Source organism: Sesamum indicum, linkage group LG10, assembly GCF_026168435.1.
Source record: "Sesamum indicum cultivar Baizhima isolate 11 linkage group LG10, ASM2616843v1, whole genome shotgun sequence".
NCBI classification, from domain to species: domain Eukaryota; kingdom Viridiplantae; phylum Streptophyta; class Magnoliopsida; order Lamiales; family Pedaliaceae; genus Sesamum; species Sesamum indicum.
This window is the reverse complement of record NC_142666.1, coordinates 19,361,360-19,383,971: the sequence shown is the minus strand read 5'-3', so window position 1 is coordinate 19,383,971 and position 22,612 is coordinate 19,361,360. Positions and strand designations below refer to the sequence as shown.

Genomic DNA, 22,612 nt, shown 5'->3' with positions numbered 1-22,612 from the left:
ATTATTAATTAGCCAACATTGCAATTTGATTCATTTACATGAATAGATTTCAGGCATTTTTTATGAGTTTTATTTCATGTTCAATTAATTATTTTTAAATCCAGCCTAAGAGTAAAAATGTTCACTAATCGAACAAATTCAAAAAAGTCCGACCTATTGTCATTTTTTTTTTTGAATGAATCGATTACAACTATATTATGTATTTTGATTATTAAACAATTATAATAAGAAAAATATCAGAAATTTATAGAAAATATTTATAATTAATCAATAATTTATTATAAAATTAAATCAATAACTATTATTAAATCAATGGCTTCTCATTACAATTTATGTCTATATACATATGTTCTACTTGTTCGGTAAATTACAAGAAGCTCACGAGATTTGATATAATTATAAATACTTTTTGTTATTGAAAAAATTATCAATATTTCTTAATTTTAAACGACCATCGAAAAATTAGTCCAATCTGATACTATATGTTAGTTTTTCGTTCATTTTTTTATGGTGATCAACTTATTAAAATATCATTTTGAATAATGACTTATAATTTTATTTATTTCTTAAACTTTTTAAACTCTTTATCAACTAAATAGATAATTTTTTAATTTTTAAATTTTTTTCATTCATCTCATTCTTTTATATATATATTAAAAAGATAAAATAACACATTATTGGAACAAAATTAATAATTTCATACCTCAATTCAAAAATTATATAATTTCTCCAAATATCAGTAAATATTAATAATTTTCTAAGCAATAAAAAATAATGATAATTATGCTAAATTTAGGAAAATACAATGTAATTTCCCCTACAAGTTTGTCTCTATCTTGAAGTGTTTGGTGTGGTAGAGTGCAACGATGAGTCTCCCACGGGGACAAAATACTTAAAATAATATTCCGAGATGCTTCGTATGTAGAGGGCCGGGAACATTGTGGAACAAATTATATTTTATATATAGACAAATAATAATATTGATAATTTGAAATAGACATGAAGATCTAATCCGCTCTTGTGATTGGCCCAATTGGCTAGTCCACATCCATCAATCATCCATCCCCCACTTCTTAAATCTTGTTTTTTTTTGGCTGTAATTATGTGGTAAAGTTAAAATTTATTTTTATGAAATAATTTATTATTTTAAAGATCATATATTAAATGTTTCACTATGAGAAAAATAAAATTCTTCATGATGTATATATTTAATTAATTAATATTTGAATAAATTACAACGAGCTCCCTTAAAATTGATCATAATAAATAAAATTTTTCAATGGGCTACTACGAGTGGGTATTTGTTAGACGTTCACTAATTCTAGAGTGATATTTGTAATTTTTTTAAACAATGAGGAGTATTTATAATTAACAGAAGTTCGTAGTAATTTAATCTTAATAGTGCTACAAATGATGTAATATTTTAATTTTAATCATAGAGGTTAGTGCTTGTTAGGTAAGTAATTAAGTATATAAAAATTTTGAGCACGCTCATGAGGGTGGTTGTATTATATTGGAAGATGGTGGTAGAAGAACGGAGCTCCAACGGTTCTAAATTTATCACAATTAATTTAATAAACATGATACTATACATCATTTTATATATTTCTTCAAAATATTTACTTCCGGTGTGTTTTTTAATTTATACGATTATTGTCAACTAGAAAAAGAATTACGATTGGCTATAATATTAGTGGCTATGGCAAAAAAAATCATTGTAAATGATTATTATTAACTACAGTTAAATAAAATCGATGCAAAAACTAATTTTTTCATCATACAAAATTTATTTGACACGGCTAAGGGCCATGGTTAAAACATTTGCCGTAACTTTTAGCTACGGTAAATGTTTTAGACATCCTCCAAAAAATCACGGCTAATAATTATTGTGTGGCCGTAATCAATAATTATTTGCTACAATTATTTATTATTAATCATAATAATTAATTGTAGCTAAATATTATAATTGTGTAATGGAGTAAGAAATAATCACATTTTCTGTCCTGTTTATAGCCGAGCATGCAAAAACGAATATAATTTAATGATGATAAGTTCTCTCCTATTATTGTATTGGAAGATGGGTGTTGAGAATGGACCAATACAAAAGCGAAAAATAAATTAAAATTAAATTTCCATCACAATCACATGTGTATAATTTTCTCTACCACCTACTTGTGAACCTACCCATCTCCCTCTCTCTCATTTGACTATAGAGGTGGACCAGTGTAATAATACCATGTGTCCGGTCCAGCCACGTGGGGTGTGGTCTGAGCCGCTGGAAAACGACACGTACTAACGTGTGGATTCCGCCAAACCCCCACCGGGCCCCATGTCCGATGGTTCAATGGCCAGGAAGCAAGAACCTAGCACAATAATTTGGATTCTCACTCGCGGGGTGGTCTTCATCAAGAGCGCACCAATTCGGCAGCCACACCTGGAAATTTCTGCATGTCGCAAACTACGTTTTGTCGCTTTGGTGGTTTATTTTATTATTTTATAGGTGGGGAAATTGATGTTTTAGTTATTTTAGCCTTTTATTATTATTATTATTATTATTATTATGATATATAATCTATGAAGTTGTCGTTGTGATAGCTTATCGTGAATCGATTGAGTTGCTTAATATTGACCTTTTTGTTTCGTTATTATTGATGATTTTTTGTTCAAATTTGATGTAAGAAATGAAGTAAATCACCATTGCAGCAACGTCCAACATTAATGATGTTTCTGGTAATTACCGGCCTCTTTTCTTCAATTTTCTAATAGATAATTTACTCTAATCTAAATATGTTACTGTTCTTAATTTTTTAAAAATATATTTTATTTGATGTGTGATTGAGTAAAATTTTAAAAAAAAAACCATATTACAAGCGTAATGATATGAAAATATAATTAGTTGGATGAAATAACATAAATTAATATAAATTAAGAATTTAAAAAAAATGACCAATCACATGATAAGTGTATCACACTTCCTTTATAATTGATTTGATTCGATTAAATCAAATTTAAGTAAGAGTGCGACCTAAATATTTTCCAACACCAAACCTAAACAACTTGAATGAATTGATCACATTGATGGATAATTATTTACATGTACGTTTTAACATAATTTGTAAAATATATTTACATATATTGAGCTTATAAATATTTTTTTGTGATTCATAATTTATTAAAAAAATTAAATTACAAATATTATTTTTAAAATAAAATGTGAGCAAAATTTTAAATCACTAAAAATAGCTCGAGGGAGATATTTTAATAAAATATATTTTAGAAAGTAGAATAAAAAAGTATAGATGTAAGTGAGAAGTGCATTTTAGTCTTACCAATGCCAAATTATTTTGCCATGTGTATTTTTGTTACCTTTCATATTTTAGGAGTGTAAATAAGACAAAATATATAGTTAAAAAGTGCAAAATATATTTAACCCAAAAAATTAAAATGTATAATTATAAAATTAATGTAGACATATATATAGGTATATTTATGAAACACGCAGACTGACATCCTGGTTATATTTAATGAGATCTCATTGGAACAAGGAAAGTCCAACTATTCAAGTCAGGATTATATTTGGTTGAAACAAATCAATCACATAATAAGTGTGTTATACTCTATTTATTATGTGATTAATCATTTTTTATTAATTATACATCAGTCACATTATAAATATATTATACTTATTATATAATTCATGATAAAATAAAATAAAGTTATAGAAGGTGAAAATTCGGAGTTATATCCATGAAGGTGGCAGTGAAGGGTGGATTGACTACGCAGAAAAGCGTGGGCGGCGGGAAACGTGTGGGTTGGCTTTGCCTCATTTCTCTACAAATCACAACAGCTGCGCCATCTGACCATGCAACAAGTTGCTTGCATGCATAGGAGCCTTAGCTGCGAAAAATATCTGTAAGAGTGCTCAACTGAAAAAAGTTGCTCATTAATTCATGTAATTAACTAATTAAAGCTGCTTTACATACACACATTAGATTTAATTAATCTTAGCTGTACCCAATTTTCATCTTACTGGCAGATAATATTAATCTAATTAAAGTTACTAAAGCTGTATTAATTATTAATATTATCTCTAATATTTTTTTCCACAAATCTTGCTTTTGCTTTATTCATTTTGACTACTAATTTCTATATTATTGTTCTACTTTAATTTTATTATATTATTATATATATAGCTATGGCCAGATTATTTATAATGAATTTTAATTATGGCTGATATTTTGATTTGATTTTGCTTGTAAGAATAATGACTAATAGTTTTCACTATATTTTTTGATTTTTTTGGCTATCTACGACAAAAAAATCATATTTCTACTGAATGTTTTGATCGTTAATTCTACATATAATGAATGTAATTACGTTATTCCAATAATTTAGCATGGCGCCTTTTGTTGGATTCTCAAAAAATTATTTTAGAAAGTACCATTTGATTTCGAATATCAAAATTCATATAAGAGTAATAAATTTGAGGATAAAAAACAAAGTATTTGTTTAAATTATTATTTTTCAATTTCTTAATACTATAGTCGTAGTAGGAAACTCTAATCTAAATTAAATTCGATCATAACTCAAATTAATTATATGATAAATTTGCTTGCTATATCTGTTGTGATTTTATATACAATTGTATATGTAATAATTATAATAAAACTTATGATAGAATTAAATTATTGTAATAAAAAATCTGATGATTCAAATAAAAATATAATTCGTAGTTTGAAAGAATAGACAATATATCAAGTTAAATGTATGGTGATTAATAGTTGTCTAGCTTGGCAAAAGCGTCAACGCAGCGGTAATGTGCTATAATTAAGACATCTAATCAGAACGCGCATCAAAAGGGGTCTAATTAATCAATACCAACAAGAATACACCCACTCACACCTTACATTTTCATTTCGGACCCATTGCCCAAAATATTAATATGATTAAAAATAATAAATAATTAATTTATATAAAGTGAGATAAATATACACATCGTTCTCAATTAATAATAACGAAATATGTCGGCTTTTAATTCCTCGTTAAACTGTTGGACAAAGTGAAGCGACAAGCACAAATTCTAAGCCCGGCCTCTGATTTTTCCTATTCCTTGAAACAAACAAAAGTAGCAGAAATTTGAGCAACAAATTAAGAATATCATAATAATGTAAATAAGAAATGTTATAATTATTTGAAATGGGATTTTTTTTTCCCAATTAGGTAGAGTATGTCATAATGTCTTGCAACAACTATGTCTACAGTTGGTATATTAATATACGATATTTTTTTTAAAAAATTACCTGATTAAGTAGATCTATTTTCTAGTCAAGTGAGTATTATTTTTATGATGATTATAAGATTTAATTATTACTCCAAATTTGTAGCCATTTTATGATATGAGGTTAATACAAACTATAAAAGTTTTATCGCGAAATTGAAAAATACAAAGGCTGATGACGAGTTTTAAAATGTGATACTTTTGTATTAGGTGATGTAAAAATACAATCATGTCTCATAAAAAAGTTTGAGATTGTGGATTTAAATTTCATTTTATATGAATTATTATAATATATTTTTTATTAGTTATATTGATTGAATTGAGATATTTGTGAGTGTCTTAATAATATATATTATACAATACTAATATAATTAAGATTCCATTTTTAATATATTTTAATTCCCTAAATTTGTTATAATTTTGAGATGCAAACAAGAAACAGGTTACATCCAGCTATTGAACTTTATATGTAGCCTCTTTGCTATAAATTCGGTGCAACACACCACATAGAACTCCCCCTTGTCCCGGCAGCCCATACCAACCCACTGCCGCCTCCCACCTCCACCCCACAAATGGGTTCCACCAACCCACCGCCGCCTACCACCGCCGCCAAGATCAGAAGAACCACGAGTGCCGGCGGTGGAAGCGGCTCAATCATACTTGAAAAATACCAACTTAGCCGCCTCCTGGGCCGTGGCAGCTTTGCAAAGGTGTACCTGGGCCGCTCACTTGACAACAGCGACACTGAAGTAGCCATCAAAGTCATTGACAAGGCAGCCACCGTGGACGCCGCCATGGAGCCCCGGATACTCCGGGAAGTGTCGGCCATGCGCCGCCTTCACCACCATCCTAACATCCTTGAACTATACGAAGTCATGGCCACTAAATCCAAAATCTACCTAGTCATGGAACTCGCCCCAGGCGGCGAGCTCTTTGCCAAACTCAGCCGCTGCCGCCGCTTCTCCGAGCCCACCGCTCGGAGATACTTTCAACAAGTGGTGTCCGCCCTCCGCTTCTGCCACCAAAACGGAGTTTTCCACCGAGACATCAAGCCGCAGAATCTTCTTCTTGACAAGAACGGGTTGTTAAAAATTACGGATTTTGGGCTTTCTGCTCTTTCGGAACAGAAAAGAGATGGGCTAATTTACACGGCGTGCGGCACACCGGCATACACCGCGCCGGAAGTAGTCTATCGCAAAGGGTATGATGGAGAGAAGGCGGATGCTTGGTCATGTGGGGTTCTTTTGTATGTTTTCTTAGCTGGCTGCCTCCCCTTTGACGATAGCAATTTATCGAACATGTACCGTGCAATGCACCGCCGCGCATTTGAGTTTCCAGACTGGGTTTCTAAGTCCGCCAGAATTGTGATATACAGACTCATGGATCCAAATCCTAACACAAGATTGAGTCTTGACGAGTTAGTTAAACTTTCCTGGTTCAAGAAGTCTTTTTCTCAAGAAAATTTGAGCTCACAAAATGGACAAAAGCTGGGATCCGAGTTTCTTGAGCAAAATGAGTTTAAGTATTTACCTAGAGTGAATGCTTTTGACATAATTTCGATGTCTTCTGGGCTGGATTTATCTGGGCTTTTTGAGACACAGGCGAACAAGAAAGAGATGAGGTTTACTTCTGGGGTGCAAGTGGGTGAGATTGAGGAGAAGCTGGTGAAGGTTGGGGCTGAATTTGGGTACAGAATCGAGAGAGGGAAGGGCGGAGGGATCAGGTTGGTGAGAGGGAGAGTGGTCTTGGTAGTGGAGATTTGGGAAGTGGCAATAGAGTTGTGGTTGGTGGAGTTGAAGTTATTTGATGCTGAGATGGTGCTTGAGGAGTTGCAATGGGAAGAACTGAAATCAGGGCTTGGTGATATTGTACTCTCATGGCACAACGAGGTTTCTTGATGTTTGAAAAGCTTCTGTAACAAACATCAAGTTCAATCTTTCTGCGATTCAGTGTTGTAAGCATTTGCAAGCCGATGGCTACGGTGGGATGAACATTTCCTTGTTCGCGACCTTATTCCTGGGAAAATCACAGTCATACATTAGCACATCGATGTCAGTAGACTCATGACAATGGTTTTAATGGTTTTGGACTGTGTTGATGATTGAGGAAGAGATGTATGTTAGAAAGAAGTGATGATCCAGATAAAACCTTAACAGGATTGTCTTTTGTACATGAGTTAGAAATGTTTTTCCTCAAAAGGTTAGGATGTAACTTTGTAAATGATTCTGCTTTTAATTGCTTGCTTTAGTTGCTCAGATACACACGCCTTGTTTTTGTTCCGATTCTTCTGATATTGCCAACTTCTTACAAAGTGATGTTTGCACACTTGACCGTTGTCGTCTGTGGCAACGCATTACATAAGTCTGCAATTTTATCAGTGCTGTGAGATGAACAACTGCTGTTAAAATAAGATCATTTCTGTGGACATTGTTTATTGAGGAAAGCAGAGAAGCCGTCTGCTGATCAGCATTAAGCACTGACCTTGCCTTCCCTTCTGCTTTCGGATGTGCAAAGAGGTTAAGCAGGGCGGGTAGAAGAGGATCAGCTGGAGCTGCTATAGCTTGAAAATCAACTGCTTGTTCATATTCATCAAAAACAAGGAAAGAAGCTATCTGCAACCTCTTATTCACCATTATTAATTGGCAAATCAACTGAGTCCCGCGTAAATTATTAGGAAGATTTGTGGTTTGTGAATTGTGAATGATGAAAAATTCATATATATTCGCCTTGTTCCTGTGAAAGATAGGTTACGGGAGAGTCCCGTCATGACTTGGGAAGTTGCATAATCAGCTTTTATTCTTCTAAAAAAATCATATATGTCCACTTTACATGGATGGTTGTAATGTAAATTCTGGGACATCTTTGAGGTTTCAGAGGGGCTTTAATTCTGGGACATCTTTTAGAAACCTACATTTCGTCTTCCCCCGTTTGTCAAATTCACAAATTTGCTGATAGTCCTGATTGGTTTATTACTGATTAATTGCAGGTCAAATAAATATTTTTTGACCAAACTACACTTATGGATATTTACACTATAATGCATGTGAATTGGTATATCTTCACCTTCAGAAAAAGGTTTGTTGACCTGCAATAAGTGAATTAGGGGGGTAAACATAGATTTTCATTTAACATTTTTTTTCTAATATTGACAAATTGATGAATTTTTAATAATAAATGAGCTTATTTATAAGACGAAAATAAATATCATGATGTAATATGTGTAATTTTTAAAATCACAGAAAATCTACGTATAATTTTATAGAGGAGGGCAATGTAACATAGTCCGCACTACAGAAAATAGTTGTGATTTGTTTTCCCCACCATCCAAAGCAAAAGAGATGGGCTGGATCGGATGATTTGGTAAAAGAGATGGGCTGGATTTGGCCAAAGAGATGGGCTGGATTTGGTAAAAGTTGTGATTAGGCCTATTAGTGTCTTGATGAATGGGCTTAATCAATGGATCGAAATAAGTAATTGGGCTTCTCAAATTTAATTGTTTTAATTGTTAAAGCCTAGTAATATTTGGGCCTCCGATAGTTATTTTGTTTTACTATTAGAGCCCATTAATATTTGGGCCATAGGACTCCAACAAATTATATTCCTTCGAGGGAAATTATTTGAGCCATTGGGGTGATAATTATAGTAAGCCCATACATCATTTGGGTCTTTGAGAATAAATAATATAATAAAAAACATAACCATATGGCCTATCTAAATAACCATCGCATATGTACTTCCTCACAAACATCAGCATGTGAATCTGTATAAGAATAATTAGGTTAAAATATAATTTATTTCTTTGCATTAATAAAAAAATAATCCTTTAAAAAAACATACAATTTACCCCCTTATGGATTGTCAAAAATAGAGATAATTTGTATAATATATTTGACATTTTGAAAAGAATACGTATAATTTTTTAAAAAGTAAGAATAATTTATTAATATAGTATTGACATTTTTAATTAGTATACACATAATTTTTTCAAAAATAAAGATAATTTATATAAATAAATTTATAATCAGAACTATAAATGAATATTGCTAACAATGATGATGAGTATAGATTTGTGTGCATGGATAATGGATATAGATTTGTGTGCACCAGAATTGTTTTACCTTTTCTCAAGTAGATTGGTTTTTAGGTGCTACAGTCTGTGTGGTTGCTGTTTCTGCAATGTTCTGAGTTCTGAGTCTCTACACAAATGACTAATATGAAAATATATAAAAGCCCCTAAAAATAAAGGGCATCCACTATCATTATTACACTTGATTCAATTAATCCTCCATTTAAATTTAACAAGTTCCAACTTTACAAAAAATGAAAAAACTAGTTATTTTATATTGATATTTTATGGTTATGATTTTTAATCTATTGCGGATTAAAAAATTTAACATATCTAATATGTCGATGGGTCTATAATAATCAAGTTAGGTAATATTAGTCCAAACCGCCATGTATGGGCTTGGACGGGGAGGTCAGCTCCAAAGACCAAAAAGTCTTAACAAGAACTTCAATTTCGTATGAATCCACCCCATTGTCATCCTTAGTGATTATGACACGGAACTGATTTAACCATGTTCAATTCTTTCAATCTTTTAATCTTAAAGAATAAAATATATATAATATATGTAAACTTTATACTAAATTTGTGGCCACAATATTTTTGCTAGGGGAGACCCCTACCACTTATCTTACACTATCTTTGTGGTTATAATATTTTTGCTATTTTGAGAAAATAATATATATATATATATATAAATAAAATAAAAAAATGAAAGAAACAAGGGGGCATATCTAGCTTGATTATTTCAAACTTTGCTACCTTCAATTTTTTGTTCGTATTTTCTATTATCTTCCAAGGTCGTGTCTCTATGCACTTAAATAGTTTGTACTTTTATGGTTTTTCCCCCACGTTTTAATCACTCGTGTAGTTGCCCTATTGGGAACACTGAATCATTCTATTTTTATACAAATAATAATTATATAATTAAATTAATATTTTAACATATTTAATAATTGATCAGTAGATTAATGTGATCACTATACTAATACAATAAAAAAGAACAAAAAATAATTACAAAATATTTATATAAATAAATAAATATGATATTATAATTCGAGTCATGATCTCAAATTTAATTACCAAGTGACAACTGAATCTCTTGTATAGTCCCCAGTTCTGGTCCTATGATTTTGAAACCACAAGTTCTCAAATGGACCAGATTTTTCTTGGATTATTCACAATTTTACTTCTATTTATTTTTTTTTTTTATAGAGAAGAATATCTCCACATTGTGTGATGCCCAAATTAACTAGTTTTATTTAATTCAGACTTTTTTGTTACTTTTCCTTTTCATCATAAAGTCAATTCTTATTTGTTCATACTAATATAAAAATAAAAAAAAAATTCATTCATAAATGATAATTTATGATACAACGATACCAATTATTTTATTGTACCGGTAATACTTTTAAGTTAGTTTTTTTTATATATATTTTATTTTTATTTTTGATATATTTTAAAGGAATAATTATTACATTCTCCTCCTCTGAGATTTGTTGTCATTATATATAAAATTTTTGTGGTTTGAAAAATTAAATTTAGTACCTCGGAGGTTTGCTTTCTTCTGACAAATAATCCTCTCATTAGTCAAAATTCACTGAACTTGCTAATATTAGCAAAAAATAAATTTTATTTTATATTATTATAAAGATAGTTTAATTTAAAGAAGGAATTGTTTTAACCTACAATAACTCAATAATAAGTCAATTAATAGTTAATATATTTATTCGATTTATTAGACAGATGTAAACCTTAGGAGTAATAGATATAATTTTTTGTACCAAATAAAATTTATGTATAGTTGCATCAAATCTCAAAATAATAAAATCTTATTATTTATGTTATAAATAATAAAAAAATTATTTATTATATACATATAAAAACATGAAAGGAAAGACAAGAATCGATTTGGACAGAGGCAACGTGATTGTTACATTTTTGCACTACTCAGTTGCATTATTTTGTTCTTTTTCGACCATAACTTTTTTAGCAGTCCCCAAACCCCACATACTTTTGGAGCTGGGAAAAGTGTTACATCCAAATGCCCTCATGTTCTGGTAATTTTGAAGCACCCTAAAAATATGGAAAATTAACACAGATTTTTTGTCAAAAATTTGATTAAATAGAGTTGGTTTTTATTAAATTTTGATAAATATTTTAAGGGGTTCTATTTAATGAGTATAAAATTATTTTTTTAATTAATATAATTCCGTAAAAAAAGTGAAAAATTTATGGTACATTTGATTCTTTTTACAAAAGATATTTTTGGTTGAAAGTGAACCATTTGTACTTACATAAATAATTACAGAAAATGTCAAAACGATGTGATTGATTTTTGTCGTTGTAAGTAATTATATATATTATTGGTATTCATGTGAATCGTATATCCATTTCCCCATTGTCTTGGAGTCACACATAGAAATACATACATGTAAACTTTTTTTTTTTTTAGTTATTATTATTACATCTATTTAATTACATAAAAAATTAAAATGAACAATTCGAGGAGGGCTAGATCCAAGAAAGCTTATGGCTTAAAATCCTCCCAACCAAATTCAAAGCCCATTTCACGAGGCGTCTACTAGTGGTCTTGGTGGCACTCACATACGATTTTTTGGTGGCCTATCTCACAAAATTAAAAGAGAACCATCAACCCCTTTGAGGACACATGACACCTTCAGGTAGAAGTAACCTATAAATCTTAAAAGCTTGGATTCCAACTCGGAGAAGACATCTCCTCAACCACCTCGTCTAAAATTCGGGAAGGAATCCTTGTCCCTTGAAGATAGCTTCATCTGCAGAAGACTCCAACTGCCTCCCGAATTGTAGGTCCCCAATCGCTAGTAGATAATCCTCCACCGAATTTGCAAGGTATGCTTTTTTCTCCAACCAACTTTTAGTTGCCTATAAATAGAGAATTCCCCTAACGGAAGAAGACATATTTTGACCTTGCTCCTTTATACTACAACTTTCACTTAGATGCTACATGTTTAGATGAAAGAAACACTTTAATTTTGTATTTAAGAGTTTTATTTTCATTTCAATCTCATTTGTTCGCAAAAGATGAGTAACACTATCATTTTTACTCATTTCCACCCTCTTAATTCCTAGGATTCTATTTTATTATTTTCTACTTCAAGTGGACCGAACATCACATTTTTTGCCTGTATAAAAAAGATAATAAGTTTATATAAATATTTTTTATTCATAAAAATAATTGATAAACAAAGGTAATGCATAATATTGGAGAAGCTACAAAGACCATAATAAATGCACCGCCCCCCCTCAAAATTCGTGGAGTTGACATCAGCTAGACAATCTCTTATCTCTCAACGAATGCAGACCACCTCATCGTTCAAATACCTTACAATAGGAAGTAATAGTTAAAATTTAGACAAACATTATTCGCAAAATAGTAGTGAAATTGACAGATGAGCATAATTTTGAAATATGCAATAAGGTGTGGAAATGTGATGAGGATTCCAATGATCTGATTCTTCCACCAATAATTTCCTTTTTAAATAGACCTCACTGTTCTCCATCCCCCATCCCACCCTTCACCCACCAACATACCAAAATGTGGGCATCCATCCTGATCAGCACACTGTTAGTGGTGCTGCTGCACACAGCATGGAGATTCTTGAACTGGGTTTGGATCAAGCCCAGGAAACTGGAGAAACTCCTCCGGAAACAAGGCTTCAAAGGCAATTCTTACAGGTTTCTCTTCGGGGATGCCAGAGAAGCAGCCAAGTTGTACGAGGAAGCATACTCCAAACCCATCGGAATCACCGACGATGTCACCCTTCGTGCCTTTCCCTTAGCTATCAAGACCATAAGAACATACGGTACGTACCTATTCTTTTCACTACGTACCTCGTATATGAAACTATAACAAATGTTTAACCCATCAATCCCTACGGGGACGGCATAATTGTTTGGACTCAAGATTTCTTAGAAGAGGTCATGTGTTCTAATCTGCTTGTGAATAAGTGTGTTGGGCGCGTGTGTTTAAAAAAGAAATTTAAGCTATCATTAGACGAAATGGTTAAAACTTAATTTTTTATATTAATTTCTGTTTGATTGTATTAGATAGTATTGAATTATCATAATTTTTAAATTATAACCCTTATAATATAAAAAATAATTCAACTTTTTTAGGGTGCACATACACGAGTCGTATAAATTTATCTAATAACCACAAATATGTTACGGTTATCACTGTACATGTGCGGATGATTTACCATATATTAAAACAGAACTAAAATTGTTGTCAGGTTAATATTGCATGTATATATAATTAATGACAAAGTTAATATTTATTTATTTTCTAATAATGAATTGTAGTTGGATGGAGTTTAATTTATGTTTTGCACACTGTACATATATGCAGGTGAGAAATCGTTCATGTGGGTGGGGCCCATACCTGTGTGTTTCGTGATGGACCTGGACGCGATTAAGATTATATTGAACAAATTCTATGCGTTTCAGAAGTCTTTCAAGGCATCTAATCCCATATTCAAAAGGCTGGTGGGTGGACTCATTGTGTATGAAGGCGAACAGTGGAGCAGAAACAGAAAGAAGCTCAACCCGGCTTTTCACATGGAGAAGCTCAAGGTTCCTACCTACTCTCAATAAACATTTTTCTTTAATTTAATCCTCCCACTCACCCTATCTGTATGTGTGTGTATATATATATACACAAACTAACATTAATATTATATCTTTCACATTAATGTAAATACTTTTAAGACTAAATACTTTTGTATGTGAGATAAATAATTGATAGGGTTCGACTCGATGAAATGATGAATAGGATCAATTAATATTTTTTGTTGGTAAAACTCTGTTGGATAAATTGTGGGATAGGGCCGAATGTTGGATAAGTGATGAGGCCTTATTTAGGTCCGATGAATTACTACTCGGCCACCATGTGGTATAGTAAACTATGAATAAGAAAGGATTTGAGACGCAATCGACCCTTATCTGGGCTTATAAATAGCTTCTTAAATTAGGACAAAAAGTGTAATTATGTATCTTAAGTTTTTTTTTTTTTTCTTCAAACTCTTCTTTTTAATAATATTTGAAAATGAATTCGTGTGTAACAAAAAATAATACCTCCTAAACTATTGGATTAAAATTGCATTTTTTCACTCATTGGTATATATTTTCTTGAAAGCATAATTAGAGAAGTACATCAATATTTTAATAAACTAAGCAATACTTCAATTTAATCAATACATCAATATAACTAAAAATAATGAAATAAATTCACGTAATATGAGATAATGATCACTTACATAAAAAAGATAAATACCCACATGTCTGGTGAGACTTGAACCCATTACTTTAAATTTGTTTATGGGATCTCATCTTTTACCACTAGGCTAAAACATCGTCATGAGTTATTAGCATATATAGAAGTTTTGGAATAAAATTTAATAAAATACTGTTCTCAAACTTAAAGTTGTAGTGAAAAGATAATTCATTAGCAAAAATAATAATAGAACATTCGTTATATAATAATAATAATAATAATAATAATAATAATAATAATAATAATAATAATAAGCTAGATCTCATTAATGTATATAGCATTCGCGACAATACTGTGTTATTGGATAATATCAACGTCCATATCCTAATATAACCAATGATCTTATCGATAATATCATTCGATATTATTGACAATATATATATATATATATATATACTCGGAGAATAATATATATTAGTAGATATTATCGAATCAGCAATGGCCCACCATATATGTATATGGATGATATAGGATGCTAAAAAGTTCTAAATATTTGAATAAATTACAAAATTAAGTGCATTGAACATTAAACACTGCTCACTAGTGGAAAACATGTAATTTTACTTTTATAACTTGGGGTGGCATTTTGGTTCTTCACGAATTGATTTTGTAATTTAGTCATGTATTTTTAATTAAAATTATCAATTTAATTAGGTCATATACAAGTTACAGATAATTTCACAACCAAATGGACTAAAAACTGATTAAAATTGTCAAAATTTTAAACTACAGGCCTACATTGCGAAAATAAATTCGTGCAGGACGAAAATATCACCTCCTAAATCACAAAACAAAAATTGCATTGTTCCTACTTGTATATAGGTTAAAATATTTATAAACAATTTATATTCAGGTCCATTCCTGACATTTAGGTGGCCCTAAGGCGAGTAAGAAAAAAGAGGCTCTCGAACGAAGCATATGTAAAATAGTTGGTCCATAATTATAACTTTCTTTCATTATAATTAATGTTTTAACAAATAATATGTTATATACCTAAAAAAAAAAGAAGCACGAAAAAGTAGTAATATGATAACAATTAAAATAGCAAGCAATTTATTTTTTCTTATATATGTACAGTACACTACTTTGAGTTGAATGCCCTCTGAACATTGGGCCCTAGGCCATCGTAGTTGGCTGCCTAGCCTTAAAAACGGCCCTGTTTATATTATTTTAGTTCAGAACTTAAACTTTCAGATCTTCGCAAAGATGTCCTGAAAGCCAGTCAAATTGGTGGAGAGATCAAATTAAGTGGAATAATTCTTGAAATTACACTTATTATTAATGATTTTGGTGTATTACAGGAGATAGTGGCTACCATGCACACACAGGCTACGGAAATTCTAGATGAATGGAGCAGCACCATCCCCAAGGATGGGTCACCTCATGTTGTTGATGTTTACCCTTATTTCAAACACTTCACAGGCTGTGTAGTATCATATGCATTATTCAGCTCTACTCCTACTCCATTAGTTAAAAGGACTTTCAATATCATTTCGGAGCTCACACATATTTCAAACCAGTCTCAGCCTTTTAGCATCCCTGGAGAGCAGTAAGTTTCCACACACACATAGCTGTTTATGTTTAACTGGATTTTTAGTTATGTAATTATAATTATTTGGCATTTTGATTCTGTGACTTACTATGGTAGCAATGTAGTTATGTACGTCTTTTATTTTTGCCATTTTAGGACAATATTGGCCGGAAAGTGAACTCTGTCATTTTTGTCTTGAAATCACGAAAAATAACAATTTATCGGACTAAATTGCTACTCTAGTAAGTTATAGGAGTGAAAAAAACCATAATTACGGGATTCAAAATGCATTTAAGCCTGTGATAAATATTGCGTGAAGAGTTCAAATGTTTTTATTGTTCGTTAGGTACTTGCCGATTGAGAAATATAGGAGGGCAAACGAAATTGAGGACGAACTAACAGCTACATTCACACGCATGGCCGAGGAAAGGTTAGCTCAGAGAAGGGCAGGAGAAAGGAAGCTTGAACCAGACTTATTTGACTTGGTTGTGGATGAAGTTGAAGAGGTCGACATCAAAGACAAGAAAGGTCGGGCAGCGGCCATGTATGAGCTCATTCAACAGTGCAAGCTATTCTACGTGGCTGGTCATGAATCCACTGCTAATCTTATCGCTTGGACCACTGTCATGCTTGCCTATCACCAAGACTGGCAAACTCGGATCAGAGAAGAGGTTTTCCGAGTCTTGGGCGACAGGGACATCACCGGTGATGACTTGTCCAGCCTAAAAACTGTAAGTACATTCGCTTGTCATGTCAATATTGTCATCTATCGTCACACTGTTAACTTCTCTTATACGTAGTGTCTATAGTGCGATTTATATTGTGCTGACGTGCAATGATACACATGTAGCTAACGATGTTCATACACGAGGTGATGCGTTTGTACCCACCTGCAATTGAGCTGAGTAGAGTAGTAGAAGAAGAAACAACCGTGGGAGACATTACGTTCCCGAAGGGCGCAATGGTAATGATGCCGATAATTCTACTGCACCGGAACACTAGAATATGGGGCGACGATGCATTGGAGTTCAAGCCCGAAAGGTTTTCGGAAGGAGTGCTGAAAGCAGCCAACGGTCGTGCAGCATTCATACCCTTCGGCTGGGGTCTCCGCACTTGCATTGGGGCAAACTTGTCAGTGATCGAGGCCAAAGTGTTTACTGCGTTGTTTCTGCGCCAGTTCAGTTTCGAGCTTGCGCCAACGTACTCACACACGCCTACCGTTGCCATACTCCTCCAACCACAATACGGAATCCCTCTCATCTTGCGCAAGCTCTAGATCATCATAATCATGTCTCTCGCATCGCTTTCGATCCATCTCCATATATGGAACGCATCATGTTAGTTAACTGCACTATGTGCAGCGTGTGAAAATAAACTTCTTTTAGATAAACTGATGTACACTTTATTTTATATATATATATATATATATATTAGTTCTTCGGATTAATTAATTAACCTGCATTGTCCTTTTCCTTTTGTGATTAAATCTTTTTTAATTTTTTATATATATTTAATTTGATTTGAGTTCAAGGCCAGGAATACATATAGCTAGAGATCAACTTCGATACAAATTAATTCATGAGAAAATAAGGAAAATAAAAATATTTGTGCAGCCTTTTATTCATAATGATTTGTGCATAGAGGTTCCAAATTCTGCCTGGATTAGATGTGTAGATGGCAAATTTTATCTTAAACTTGTTTTGTGAATAGTTTGGTACTGTCAAATCTGATCCGGACAAAAATTTTCTGTGTGGATATTACAAATTTCCTGGTGAAGGATCTCCTATCGCATTTTGATATCATATTAATTGTGTATTGTATGTGCAATTTTTATTTTAAAACTATAATCTAATTTAGTTATATTTTTTAATTAATTTGAAAAACAACCCCTGCAATTCACTCATGATGTGCGCACAATACGACATAAAGTATAATAAAAGATTTACAATCATACCAACCAAATTCCAAAGCTAGAAAAGGTTAAAAAATATGCATTATGTTTAGATTCATTTTTAGGATGTTTTGTGGAGATATGCATTATGTTTAATAAATGCGTATGTTCTGAGAACAATGTGCATATATATTAGAATTTTTCTTTAGGGATAGCTTTAAATAGTTCAAAACATGTGTTGTATGCTTGGTTTTATTCTCTAGGAACAAAAATTGTTATTCCTTATCAAATCATGTATTTTTTTATATACATGATAAAATTTTTTTTTAGTCCCATAAAATAAGGGTAGAAATATTTTTGGTACTATAACTTCGACATGTGACGCTTTTAGTCCCATATAACTCGAAATCACGTCTTTAATAAAAAAAAAAGTGATTTTTGAAATTTTTAGTCCCAAAATTAGAATACTATTTTAGTCCCGAAACCATAATGCACATGACTTTTTGGAACTAAAAATGCGTGACTATGAGTTTTATGAGACTAAAAGTATCACCTGTCATAATTGTGGTACCAAAATAAATTCTATCCTTATTTTATGAGACTAAAAAAACATTTTGCCCCATATGTATATATGATTTTTTTGGGTAGGTGTGTTGAATTGTATCTATTATTCTGATTATACTTTAATGAAAGATTATTTACTAAAAAATTAATTATTAATTAATTGAAATTATTAATTATGAATTCAATAAATATTTAATTATTTTTAATCCAAAATTTAAAATTAAATTTTTTTAAAATTTTAACATAAATTATTTTTGGTCTAAAATTTTAACTCTCGTGAGACAAGACAGAGAAAGAGAGGGAGACAAAACACAGAAATCCCAACATTGGGCTTGTTTCAGGCCATTTTTTAAATGGCCTAAAAGCAAATCCAAACATTGTGATGTATTGGGTAATAGTTGAGGTCCAATTTAGTGAAAAAGCCCAACACCTTGAATTCGGCCTACTTCAATGTGCTTGTAGGGACCATTCAACAACACAATTGAAAAGTCTATTCTCCCACTCCGCTTTCAGCTTCACTTCGTTCGGCGCTCAACTTTTCCCCATTGTTCAGCGGTAGGGTTTATCTCTTTTTTTAATTTATTCATATTTTGAGGGCGAAATCCTAATCCCGTTAAAAAAAGTTATTTTCATTTTTGATATCATAATTATTATGAGTGTCGCTTTTGATACCATAAAACACAAAAAATACACCTTTTTGGTCGCAAGTTAACGGCAGAGGCCATGTGCCTTGTACGTGGGTGTTAACAGTCCTTAACTCCTATTCGGTTATATGAATTTGTCTTCAAATGTCATGTTTAATGGTATCAAACAACAAACAAACGTATTTTTTTGGTATCATTAAAAGAAAAAAATATTTTGACCAACTTTGACATAAATTATAATTTTTTTTATTTTTTACAAAAAAAAATGTTAGAAAATTTTTATTTTAATATATATAATAAAATAGCTCTAAAAGTATAATTATTTTTATTCCAAATAATTTTATGACCTTTTTTACTATTTTTGAAATTAAATTATTATTTGGTCTAAAAATATATTAATATTTGATCACAAACTATAAAAACTAAAATTTATTTTTTGAGTAAAAGTATTAGATATTTTTTTTATTAAATAATAAATTTAAAATTATTTACATTCGAGATAAACTGTAGCAAATATAAATTTTTTAAAATTAAATTTTTATTTTGTTTGAAAATATTAATAAACTTTGACCATAAATTATAAGAAATAAAATTTTATTTTAAAAAATTAAAAAAATAAAGAAATTTTTATTTTTAAAAAATTTGAAAAATAAAGAAATCTTATTTTATTATAAATAATAAAATAGTTTATAATTTATAAGTATTTATTTTAGATAAATTTTAGCATATTTTAATTATTTTTATATTAAATTCTTATTTATTCTAAAAAAATTAATAAAATTTGATTAAAGAAAAAATTAAGAAATAAATTTTAGTTTTATTTCTAATATTTATCTGAAATGTAAATAACTATAATTTAAAAATTAATTTATTATTTAAAAAAATGAAATTTATCTAATACTTTTATTCAAAAATAAATTTTAATTTTTATAGTTTGTGCTCAAATATTAATATATTTTTAGACCAAATAATAATTTAATTTTAGAAATTGTAAAATAGGTTCTAGTAATTATCTGAAATAAAAATAATTATAATTTCATAACTATTTATTATATATTAGAATAAAAAAATTTCTAATATTTTTATTTTTGTTAAAATAATAAGTTCTTATAGTTTGTGGCCAAAGTTGGTCAAAAGATGAGAAAAAAATTAAGTGATGAAAGAAAATGAAGCTCAAATAAAATTGGGATGTTGGTGCCCTAACTTCAGCTCTACATCTTCGTTTTCAGTTGCACCCTGGATCAAACGGCCCTCATCACTAATCTTCATGGAACAACTATTTTCTAAAGTCGTGCTTCCAGCTAAAATCGTAACATTTTTATGATCTAACTTTGTTTCATTTGCAGATTGGCTCAAGTTGTTAGTTTGGTGTTTGATAACATCTTCCACAAGCTTTGTCGTGTTTGAGGTTAGATGAACCCTCCCTCCCTCCCTCATCATAAACCTATCAATAGTCATCTTTATACCGTCATTCTTAACCTCTACTCCCACCTTTCTTCTTCTCCAAAGATAATCGAAATCTCTACGCCTACTCTTATTCTTGTCTTGAAGGGGCGATTTGAATTTAACGAGAACTTTCTATTTGCTGGCTTTCAGAAGGGGTAAAGGGTAAAGTAGAATTTGAAATGCTACAAGTTGGAGGAGGACAAGATCTTTTTTCAAATAAGTGGGCAATATGTATAATCATCTTGTAATCCTTGTGAGCAAGAGTGTTATTAGATATAGTCGATAGCATTATCCAAGTTTAAGTAAACATAACATTAATTACTCAATCCCAACCAGTGTAGGAATTAATCCCAATTCTATCCAGCCACCCCTTAATCCTATCCTAATTAGTAAACAAGCTTTATATGTATTAAGTTGGATGTACTCTATACATGTATGGAATTAAAAAAAAAAAAAAAAAAGAAAAGTTAATATACTCAGTGGGCTGGGTTGGGTCAGGTCAACCCAACAAGAAAATAGATTGCTCTTGGGCTGATCCAAGTATCAATATCTAGGATTGTTTCAGTCCAGTGGCCCAGGATAGTCTGGTCCTCGATCGGGCCTAGTTCGGGCTAGCAAGTTAGCTGAATTGGGCCAATTTTTTTTAATAATACATGATATCTCATTTTTATTTTATTTCTCTAAGTGAACTATACTAATAAGTTTTTAAAATTGTTTAGTCCAGTAATTCATTAATGCTCTTTGTTTATATTTTTCAAAGTTTATTTTAAGTCTTTTTTGGTTTGTTATTTATCTAAATTTATTATTGCAAGTTTGGTAGTTCAATTATTATTTAAATTATGTACTTTTTTTCTAGTTATAATTTTTTATTTGATTCCATTTATTATTTCACAAAATAATCATAAATTTAAGTAATTATTTAAAAGATACCTCAATTTGACAAAAATAAAAACAAAATAAGGCCACCATGCCTGGGTTAGGCTTGGACAAAGACTCAATTGGGTTAGTCAATGGGTCGGGCCTCGATTAAAAATAAACCTAATTGAGGTCAATATTTAAAATCCCCTGACCACCATAAAATCGACCATGAACAATACTGACTAACTTTGGGCCAAGCTTTCGAGTTAGTTCGTGTCAATCTTGATTTGACTTGACTCATCATGCACCTTAAATAAATATGTATTTATAATATATATATATATTATGCGTATACCTTTTTATCATAATAAAATCAAGAAAATAAATTTATATTAATGATCGAGATAACATATGCATAATTTCACATTTTTTTATACTTGTTGTCTAAGTAAATAAAAACTCAAAGCATAAAATAAATAATTAATCAAAATTAATAAAATAAAATAATATTAAAATATGCATGCATTCAAAATTAATGTAAGATTTAATCGAGTAAACAAATAGATGATTTGTGAATAATAAATAAATATACTTAAAGATAATTTTGTTTATAAATATTTTATCATCCAACTTATTTACTCTAGGCACCACACCGTTAATAAATAATATATGAAGAGAGGAAAGAGTATTTTTTGGGTTATGGTTTTTTTATATAGTATAGTTTTGAATTAATTTTAAATCAATCAAACTCCTAATATTACAACATATGTTTGAAGTCATTTTCTTGTACCTTTATGCACACTAGTAATGTGTACAAAGTAAAGATTATTGTCCCCTTATTTGTGGGCCTATTTAACCCAGACAAATTGTAAGGAGACACAAACCACAAAATTCAGACTTTCGATAAGGTTCATGTGGTGTGCAAGACATAAAGATTATTACCATATTAACCAGTTCTTTGGAACAATTGTCGAATATTATTTTCTTTATCATAAAATGAAAAAATAGACGTAACACTCT

At 30.7% G+C, this 22,612-nt stretch overlaps 2 protein-coding genes across 2 annotated transcripts; both read left to right on the top strand.

Moving 5' to 3' along the window:
• Positions 1 to 5,764: 5,764 nt before the first annotated feature.
• LOC105171622 (CBL-interacting serine/threonine-protein kinase 7-like) lies at positions 5,765 to 7,537 on the top strand. Its single transcript, XM_088886110.1, has one exon. The coding sequence runs from the start codon at positions 5,851 to 5,853 to the stop codon at positions 7,174 to 7,176; it is 1,326 nt and encodes a 441-aa protein (XP_088742236.1). The 5' UTR covers positions 5,765 to 5,850; the 3' UTR covers positions 7,177 to 7,537.
• A 5,188-nt stretch (positions 7,538 to 12,725) lies between these two features.
• Positions 12,726 to 17,644, top strand: LOC105171623 (cytochrome P450 CYP72A219). Its single transcript, XM_011092788.3, has 5 exons — positions 12,726 to 13,189; positions 13,735 to 13,958; positions 15,960 to 16,207; positions 16,536 to 16,920; positions 17,040 to 17,644. Exons 1-5 carry the CDS (start codon positions 12,922 to 12,924, stop codon positions 17,463 to 17,465), a joined length of 1,551 nt encoding a protein of 516 aa, XP_011091090.2. The 5' UTR covers positions 12,726 to 12,921; the 3' UTR covers positions 17,466 to 17,644.
• Positions 17,645 to 22,612: the final 4,968 nt, after the last annotated feature.